Here is a 10828-nt window from a genome sequence, read left to right on the forward strand (position 1 = left end):
CTTAAGTTTCAAAATGTTATAATTAGTATCTTTCATAATTGTCTTTTTTTTATTAAGTTTGAGTTGAGTTTTTCTTTTAAGTCAGCTATATTTCGATCATCAATGACAATACCACGTTTGGCCACATGGTCATATTTTTAATTAGCTAACACTACAAAATCCATAAAGTTATTGCCAAAGAACACCATCGATCAATCGATGTGAATATTCCAAACTTGTAAACATGAGGTATTTTTGTTACTTGCCGACACTATAATAAGTAAAATTCACTAACACTCCTCACACCCCAAACTTATACCTCTAGTTGAAAATTATTTTGGTTGGAGATTTCATACACCAAACAAAAAGTATTCTTAAAGAGTGAAAGATTTAAACCACATGCTTTTTAATCGTCAACACATCAATATGTTAGTTTAGTTATACTCTGATGCTAAGAGCAACGAATATTTTGATATTTTGGTAAAAGATATAAACATGTGACAAAATGGAGAGCGTTGAAAAATTGAGTTATTCGTAGATACAATTGTTAAAGTTATTACTCAAAATTCCTATTTTAGAATGGTTTCACCATTTTCTGGAAAATAGAAATTATGAGATTATCATCAACATCAACGTCATGGGGATGGTTGAAATTCAGCCCAATATTCAACCCCAAATTCCTTGCTCAGTGCCGCAATCGGATCTTTCCCACCATTCATAATCACACAACGTTATCTCCCATGCCCAATTTCTCCTCCGCCATCTCCGCCCCCCGCCGGCGCCTCCGGGGGGTCATCTTCGACATGGACGGAACCCTAACTGTACCCGTCATCGATTTCGCCGCTATGTATCAATCTGTGCTTGGCGCTGAGGAGTATGTCAGAATTAAAGCTCTCAATCCATCCGGAATCGACATTTTGCACATTATTCAGAACTGGGCACCCGAGAAACAGCGGAGGGCGTATGAGGTAATCGCCGATTTTGAGCGTCAGGGAATTGATCGCCTTCAAATTATGCCCGGTCAGTATTGGGCTGGCTTGTATACCTTCTTTTCCCCCAAACTTTATCCTGTGTTTGTTTCTGATCGCTAACGCCTTTGTCTTCACAGCTTAAATAGATGGGAGATTTTACTCGTCAGATTCCATGTTACTTATAATGTCAGAAGTTAGGTCTTTGGTTATCTCAACCAAATTCTTGATGATTGTACATGCAGGTGCTGCAGAGCTTTGTACCTTTCTTGATTCCAAGAATATAAGGTTAACAAATCTCTCCTTCTTCCTTCACTGTCTGTCAGCTCTTACCTTGAATGTAGTTGAGCTGCTGTTCTCTCATGGATCATGTGCAGATATGTTCATGTTACATAATTAATAGATTGTGGTTAAATTACAAATTTTGGTTCCTATTGTTTGAATAAAGTTAGAGTTTAGTTAAAGTTTGAATTTAGTCCCAGTCGTTTTTAACTAACTTTATCTCAAATTTGCAATTTAACTCAAGATGGTAGAGTCATACCCCACCTCCTATTTAGACAAAACACACATGGTGCTGCCTTTTAATTTATCTGGAAAGAAAAAGAAAAATAGAAGTAAGAGGGAGAAGAAGAAAAGATAAAGATCCAACATTATGTGCTTCTTTTTAATTTATCTAGTATTGTCTCACTAGAAGTCTTGAATATCATTATGTCTTGTGAATTTGTAAATTTAAAAGAAAAAAAAAATGATAAAGTGAAATTTCTCAATTCACTGCTTATGGGTTTAAAACAGACTAATATGATCAATTTGTGTCTACTCTGTGGTTCAATTTTTTTAGTATCTAAAAAAGAATTAAAGATGATAAACAGCAAACTTTTGCACATTGATGTGCATATGCATGTGGTAATACCTTTTTTTCTGTCTCCCTTTTGTGTATTTATAATGTTAATATGTATTATCCTGTGCTACATGTCAGGAGGGGACTAATTACTCGCAATATAAAGGAAGCTGTTGATATTTTCCACGAGCGTTTTGGTGTAAGTTTGATTTTTCTTTTGAGGCTATCTGCAAATTATAATTACAATTGACAGCTATCTGTTAGGTTTTTAATTTGCAGGCTTGCGACTGTATTCTTATCTTGTTATGTTTTGGAATTGGAGTAACTTGAGCTTTTAGGATGTTGCCTGTTCAAAGAGAGTGAAACCTAAAATATGTAGATCAAAGTTTTAATTTCCCAAAGTACAATTGCAATAGAATGAGGGATTATGATCATGAGATTTCTCCTTATCACAACTACAATAATGCATTTTCTTAGAGCTTACAATACTCTACTAATGCTTTCATCCTCATTCAACTGGTTGGCACTTGATTGATGTCTTGTTCAGCCATCCCTTCAGCTTTGACAAATTTAAAACCTTCTTAGGACTTTTAGTACATAGGAAATTCCAGTCTCTAAGAAGGTCCCTCTCTTGATGTTTCACCCTTTGTTATTATTTTCATAAACTGGCTGTATTGCATGTCTTTAGTTATTGCAAATTTTCTCGGTAGATTGATTTCTATGGGCTTTGGCCTTAGAAATTGTATTTCTAACTTCTGCAGACATCTGGGCATTAGGATATAACTCTAATTCACGTTATGTGAAAATTTTGGTTTCTATTCACCTTCTTTATATTCGTCTCTCAAACATACATACCATTTCTTGCGTAATAGGATTTGGGAAGATAGATGCCCAAGAAAGAGTGAAACCTTCATGTGGGAGCTTAGCTAATGATGGGTAGTAAGCTATCCAAGACAGAAGCCAAAAAAAAGGAACGTTTATCTCTTCTTGCCCCCTCCATGATGTTGCATCATGTGTGTATTTGAACTGGAGACAGGAAACCACCTTCGATTTCATTGTCAATTGGCCTCTTAATTTTGCAATCCTGTCTTCAAGTTTGGATAGTTTGTCCATCTGAATCCCCTTTATTTTCTTGCTCCTTGGAGCTGTATCCGCTCTGGAAGCAAGCTAAAGTCCTTTGGTTGAATTTTGCCGGAGCTTTTCTTTGGACTTCATGCAGCGAAAGATCTAAATGACCTCCTTTGATTAGGAAGAATCTCTCGTTTTTAGGGATCAAATCACTTTTTCAGATATCTCTTTGTTGTAAACTTATAGTTTTACTTCTGTTTGTTCCAAGATATGCACATGGCAGTAGGTTCGTATTATATATTTTCTGCGTATCCTTATTTTATTTCTTAATGAAACTGCTTCCTATAAGAAAATTAAACTCTTTCTCATGTTTTTTTTATTGCAGTGGACATTTCGTCCAGCCTTAAGCAGGGAATTTGGTTCTTATAAACCCAATCCCGCTCCCTTACTTCATATCTGCTCTTCTTGGAATGTCCTGCCTAATGAAGTAATTATGATTGGCGACAGCCTTCGAGATGACGTGAGTGTATATTTTTCTTCCGTGTTTTTTGATCATAACAGTCATTCGGTTTTCAACTGCTATTACTCTTTTCTAGTCCATTCTTTCATACTGATACTATACATGGAATCATCATTACCAAGTGAGAACGTAAGATGATAGCATTGACTTCCTATCTTATAATTCAGGTTGGATGTGGCAAGGGAGCAGGAGCTTTCACATGTTTGCTAGATGAAACAGGAAGGTACAACTCGGAGCATTTTGCCAACTTGGATCTCGAGCCAGATTTTAAAGTATCGACGCTCGGTGAAGTTCTTCATCTTTTGGATTCAAATTTTGACTTGATCCCATGAATGTCAAGAAAAGGCAAAATAAGTTCCAAGTTGTCTAGTGATTTTGATTGAACTTGAAAGTTGAGTCATTTGTAGAAGGGGGGGGGGGGGGGGGGGGGGGGGAAGAGATGGGAATTTGTTTTTAGAAGGTTTGGGACTGAAAACCAGGGATGCTGGTTGTTGGTTCTTGTAATTTCAACATTTAAATGGTGTGAACAAGGTTGATGGTACATAGGTGATTCCTGTAGTTTCTTATAATTTATGGCTTTGCTTCTTGTTGTTCTTCAGTTGTATTCATATGAGATCACATCAAGCAAGGCTGTTGCATTAGTAAGCAACATAATTGCAATCTACTATTTTATTTTATAGCAACCATCTCTCTGTGTATTAATTTTGTCCCTTTGTCAGAACTATTCTATGGTCAGATGGTACAGAAATTTTAGGTGCATTAAGAAATCAATTTTTACGCTCAGCTTTTAAGTTAATTTAATCCAACTTAATTCTCGACAAGTATTGAGTTATTATCTTCTATTTGATTTCTTTTTAATTTATCTTCTAATTTTAACAATAAGCAGGTAAAATTAAATTTTGGTCGGTTAAAATTCACTTTTTTGATAAGTAATAATTGTTATGAAAATTGTGGAGCACAACGGGAATACGGATATGAAAAATATAATATAATAATATTTATATAATAATAATAATAATAATAAATAAATAAAAGCTAAAATTATAAAATAAAATAACTAGAACATAAAAATAACCAAGATAATGAAATTGGATAATATGGAAATTGGTAGAAGTGGAATCGGTAAAGTAGCAACTAGGATGTGGATTTACATAGACACCAAGCATAAATAACTACATGACACATGGACAACATGAATGGTGACACATGGCTTTTGGGACACTAAGCAATGAGCATCTATTTTCTATTATAATATTCATAATACTCCCCCTTAGATGCTCATACATATATATATACATACATATACATATATATACATACATATACATATATACATACATACATATATATACATACATATACATATATATACATACATATATGATATAATGTGCTTCGAGAGTACATGTTTCATATAATACATACTCCTAAAAAAATACAATATATTTACTCTCCTCATGAAAACATTACTTAAGATCTTTGAGTTGCCGCATTCCAATATTGTGCACTAATGTTTCAAAAGTTACGGTTGGTAATGCCTTTGTAAATAAGTCTGTCAAGTTATCCTTCGAACAAATTTGTTGTACAGTGAGGTCATCATTTCTTCAAGATCATGAGTGTAGAAAAGCTTCAGTGAAATATGTTTTGTTCTATCTCCTTTAATATATCCATTTTTTATTTAGGCTATGCAAGTTGTGTTGTCTTCGTATAATATTGTTGGAAGGTTTTTATTAGAAGACAAGTCACACGTTTTATGAATTTGCTGAGTCATTGACCTTAGCCATATACATTCTCGACTAGCCTCGTGAATTGCAATAACTTCAGCATAATTTGAGGAAGTGACCGTTATAGTCTATTTCACCTATCGCCATGATATAGCAATTCCTTCATATGTGAATAGATAACCTATTTGAGATCTAGTTTTATATGGATCAGATAAATATCCAGAATTTGCATAACCAACTAGATCAAAATTTGATTTATTTGAATAAAACAAACTCATATTGATTATTCCTCGAAGATAACTGAGTATATGTTTAATTCTGTTCCAATGTATTTTTGTAGGAGAATAACTATATCTAACTAATAAATTTACTGAAAATGCAATATCTGATATTGTATTATTAGCAAGATACATAAGTGCACCAATTGCACTAAGATATGGTACTTCAGGACCAAGAAGTTCTTCATTATCTTCTCGAGGTCGAAATATATCTTTCTTTATATCTAATGAACGGACTTCCATTGGAACATTTAATAGATGTGCTTTGTACATATAAAATCTTTTCAAAATTTTTCCAGTATAAGTTGACTGGTGAATAAATATTTCATCTGCTAAATGCTCAATTTGCAAACCAAGAAAAAATTTTGTTTTTTCGAGATCTTTCATCTCAAATTCTTTCTAAAGATATTCTATTGCCTTTGAAAGTTCTTCAGGAGTTCCAATTATATTCAAGTCATCAACATATATAGTTATAATAGCAAATCCTGATTGTGATTTCTTTATAAAAACACACGGACATATTGGACTATTTTGATATCCTTCTTTCAATAAATATCTATTCAGGCGATTGTACCACATTCGTCCTGATTGTTTCAATCCATTCCCGGGAATTTGATGTATATATTTCAGGTATCTTAAATCCTTATGGGATTCTCACATAAATATTGTTGGGAATGTCTTAGAATTCGCAGTTCGTATTAAACATTCTATTTTATCAATAAACAATGACTTGTTGATTTTGCATCTTATTATGAGAATCTAATAAACACATCCTTTGGCTATAATCTGAATACTGTAACTTTATGTAGTGACATAAACAGGATCAAGTTGACATTATATAGCCTAAATGGTCTAATAAGTATATGGATGAAATTGGGTATCTCATCCTGGTAACACTATTTAATGCGGCCCACTCTGTAGTTGTTACAAGAAGTTGTAAGGTACTACAAACAATGTGATCCACAAATCGTTCAAATTGAGACATGAGAGTGGGGGCATCCTATGCAATGAGTTTGCATATAGACTGGACCATGAAAATAGTCACTTTTCTTTATAACGACCGTTTACTGTTAAAACTGACTACTTCATTGATTATATAACATAGGTTAACTCGATCTTAATCCTAAGCTAGCTATGAACTCCTGTTTGTTCGGGATTATCCTTTGATCTGCAAACGGTGAGAGTAGACCAACAGCACTGCTCAATAAGCTTACCATTTTGGGGATAAGACCGGATGAATAGTTGGGGACATAGCCTTGCAAGATGGAATTCACTCCTATCCTATTTAAGGTTAATAGATAGGTTGTTTTCTTAAGTATTGACTTCAGGTCTTGAACAATCGGGACCCCGCCTTCTCATGATAGAGAAAGGATTTGATTCATAGAGATTATGAATCAGGATTGTTCATTAGAGGATCAGTAGGAACTTAAGGAACAAGATGTATTCACATGGGTAAAACGGTATTTTTGACCTAGCTGGATCACGAACAACCTGTGAATGATCGACTTACTGATTATGGTTATTAAGTGGACATAATATATCTACGGTGAGGGAAGTTCAACTAGGGCTATAATGGAGTGTCCCATTAGTTAACGAATGGGGGGTTCGATCGGACTAATGAATTTAGCTGATTAATCTTGAATCGTTGAAGCCCATGATCTGTAGGTCCGCGAGGTCCCCCTACTAGCTCGTAAATGAATAAGCTTTAGGGTAACTTAAGAAATTAATTTGAAATGTTTAAAATGAACGGAACAAGAGAATATATATATATATATATATATTTTAAATATGATTTAAATATATGAGGATGATTATTGTACATAAATTAATTTAATATTTGATATTAAATTAATTAATATTTTAAATTAATTTATGAAATTAATTTAAGAAAATCATTTTTGAATTAAAATGGTTTTTAAGTCATTTTATATTTTAAAAGAAAAATGGAAAATCGTTTTGCATGGTTGCATAAAATGGAGATTGAATTTTCTCCATTACCTTCATCTTCATGCTCACACAAAAGCCATTATCCTCTCTACATTAATTCTCCAAGCCAAGCTGCAAGTCATGCACTCCACTTCTTTGCATGTTCATCTACTATATATAAAGAAGATTGGAGTCATTTGAGAATAATGAATGCATAATTTTTTTAGAGAAAAATTTCTGTGAGCAGAGACTATCTTCTTTGTCCGGCAGCTGTGAGTACTTCTTGGTTCTTCACTTCTTCAAGCTGTTCTTGAGTCCCACAACTCTACCTAAAGCTCCAAGAGGATAGTAGGGAAGGCTTTGAGGTGGTTCACGGTGATATCAAGTGAAGATTGTTGCTGTACACATGGTTTCTTGGAGAGTTCATCAAAGGTATGATCTTAAAACCCACTTTTTAGAAAAGCATGCTTTAGTTTCTACCAAAATTAGTGAATTTGAATGTTTGTGGATCCTTGATACTTCCGCTGCATGTTATTTAACTCTTTCAAATATCATTATCAAAAACCCATATAAATATATTATGACTATATCCATAAGATGCATATCCAGACTTTTATACACAGTCAAGCCAATTAAATATCTTAATGTAATTACATCCACCACCGGAGAATACGTCTCCTCAAAATCAATACCAAGTCTTTGTGAAAAATCTTGTGCAACTAATCTTGCTTTATATCTAGTGACCACATTATTTTCATTTCTTTTCCTCACAAATACTCATTTGTATCCTTCAGGCTTAACACCTTCTGGTGTTCGGACTACTCTAAAATCCTGACGTTTTGAAAGTGAGTTTAATTCTGCCTCGATTGTTTTTTCCACTGAAACCAATATTTTCTATGTCGACATTCTTCAACAAATTTTGGTTCAGGATCCTTATTTTTAGATATAATATCAAGAGCAACATCATACGCAAAAATGTTGTCAATAATTGCATTAGTTCAATTCCATCTTTTCCTTGTCTTGACATAGTTTATTGAAATCTTATTATTATATTTAAGTATTTCACCTTCCTCACTAGTCATGTCGATGATTTCTTTATGGGTATTTACATCCTCAACCAAGTCTTTTTCACTATTAATTATTTTTCGTTTTCGAGGATTTTTATCTTTAGAACCCATTGATCTACCATGCTTCTGGCGTGTTCCAGACTCATTAGTGACAACTTGTTGTGTTGGGATATCAATTTTTTATGAAAAATTTGCAACTGGTATATGTGACTTAATTATTTTTTTTGTATCTATAAATGCATCTGGTAATTGATTTGCTATATTTTGCAAATGAATTATTTTCTCAACTTCAAGTTCACATTGATCTACACTACTATAAAATCTACATTACTTGACACTTGTAGTTGTTAATTACTTGACGTTTCTGTGGAAAAAAGGTCAAATAATATGATTTTGGACAAAAAAATGTCAAGTGAAAGGATTAAGAAAGCGGAGATTGATGGAATATTTCAGATATTTTCACGTGAACCTTTACTTCATATGATTTTCATGTCAAGTATAAGAAGCTCTTACTTGACATTTTTTTCGTGTCAAGTAAAAGGGTTAAAAAAGCGGAGATTGACGGAATATTTCGGATATTTTCATGCGAACCTTTACTTGACATGATTTTCGTGTCAAGTAATATAAGGTCGTACTTGACACGTTTCACGTGTCAAGTATAAGAAGCTCTTACTTGACATTTTTTTCATGTCAAGTAAAAGGGTTAAAAAAGCGGAGATTGACGGAATATTTTGGATATTTAATAGACCTCCAATTTGGTAGACGATCATATAGCATTTGATAGGCGATCGTATAGAAACTAGTAAGCGATCGTGTAGTTTCGGGTAAGCGATCGCGGGGTTTTTGTGGGTTATCGTATAGTGTTACTCAGCGATCGTGTAGTAGAGCTAAGTGATTGTGTAGTCAAGCTCAGCGATCGTGTAGCATTTGGTAGACGATCGTATAGCATTGGGTAAGCGATCGTATAGCATTTTGTTACTCAATGATCATGTAGTAGAGCTAAGCGATCGTGTAGCCGAGCTCAGCGATCGTGTAGCATTTAGTAGGCGATCGTCTAGTGTCACTCAGCAATCATGTAGCAGAGCTAAGCGATCGTGTAGCTAAGCTCAGCGATCGTGTAGCATTTGGTAGGCGATCGTATAGAATTTTGTTACTCAGCGATCGTGTAGCAAAGCTAAGTGATCGTGTAGCCGAGCTCAGCAATCATGTAGCATTTGGTAGGCGATCGTATAATATTTTGTTACTCAGCGATCATGTAGCCGAGCTCATTGATCGTGTATCATTTGGTAGGCGATCATTTAGTGTTACTCAGCGATCGTGTAGTAGAGCTAAGCGATCGTGTAGCCGAGCTCAACGATTGAGTAGCATTTGGTAGACAATTGTATAGCATTGGGTAGGCGATCGTATAGCATTTTGTTACTCAGCGATCGTGTAGCCGAGCTCAGCAATCGTGTAGCATTTGGTAGGCGATTGTCTAGTGTTACTCAACAATCGTGTAGCATAGCTAAGCAATCATGTAGAGACTTTATTTTTTACTCAACAATCGTGTAGAAACTTTATTTTTCATTTCCCTCTCAAATTAAAAACTCTTTCTCTCCTTCTTTACTTTACTCAGCGATCGTGTAGAGACACTATTTTTTATTTCCCTCCCTCTCCCATTTTTTTTTCCCTCTCAAATTTGATTTCCTTCCTACCAAAATTATCAAATATTTCCCTCTCTCTCGTTTTCATTTCCCTCTCTTAAATTAAAAACTCTTTCTCTCTTCCTTCACCATCTCACTCATGACTTTCCCCTTCCCCCCAATTTTTTTTCTTCTTCCATGCGCCCGAGAGCCCTAACCATCGTCAGCCTTCATTCTCCCCTCACCTCCATTTGGGCCACTATTATTAAGTTTTTCATTTCGTCGTCTGCTCAGCCGTGCCAACCCTCTCCCTCGTCGTCTGCTCAGCTCCTTCCCCATCTGCTCAACTGTGCCAGCCGGCCAGCTATGCACGTCGTTCGCGAGTCTTCAACCCTGTCCAAATTTGTAGCTGAACGCCCCCAACCGCTTCCGTCGCTACAGTCGCGCCCAGATCTATAGCCGAACGCTTTCGTCCCTTCCGTCGCTTCAGCCCCACCCAGATCTGTAGTCGAACGTCTCAATTGCTTTCGTTGCTTCAGTCAAGTTGGTCTAGCCAAATCCACTTGTCATCGTCGAGGTTGTCCACGTCTATGTTGAGGTCTAACTTTGTAATAGATCTAATCAAGTGTGGGCTTCACTCTATCTCATCAGATCTATACTCCATCTCGCTGGAATCTTGTATTTTTAGGTATGGTTTTAGTAAGTTTGGTGAGTTTTGATTACTTTAGTGGGTTTCTTGGAAATTTTTGAATATCCATAAGTTTTTTTTACCCAAATTGATTGATGCTCTTTGTGATTTGGCTTTAGATTCAAGATTTGGAGAACATTAATGTGTTGT

At 35.0% G+C, this 10828-nt stretch overlaps 1 protein-coding gene across 1 annotated transcript; it reads left to right on the forward strand.

The window, feature by feature from the left end:
* Nucleotides 1–521: 521 nt before the first annotated feature.
* LOC120070337 (Haloacid dehalogenase-like hydrolase (HAD) superfamily protein) lies at nt 522–3971 on the forward strand. The gene is made up of 5 exons (XM_039022268.2): nt 522–999; nt 1193–1235; nt 1924–1984; nt 3239–3373; nt 3541–3971. The coding sequence occupies exons 1-5, from the start codon at nt 591–593 to the stop codon at nt 3703–3705; spliced, it is 813 nt and encodes a 270-aa protein (XP_038878196.1). The 5' UTR covers nt 522–590; the 3' UTR covers nt 3706–3971.
* Nucleotides 3972–10828: the final 6857 nt, after the last annotated feature.

Source organism: Benincasa hispida, chromosome 1 (genome assembly GCF_027475165.1).
Source record: "Benincasa hispida cultivar pf3 chromosome 1, pf3_genome.v1.1, whole genome shotgun sequence".
In the NCBI taxonomy this organism is placed as follows: Eukaryota; Viridiplantae; Streptophyta; class Magnoliopsida; order Cucurbitales; family Cucurbitaceae; genus Benincasa; species Benincasa hispida.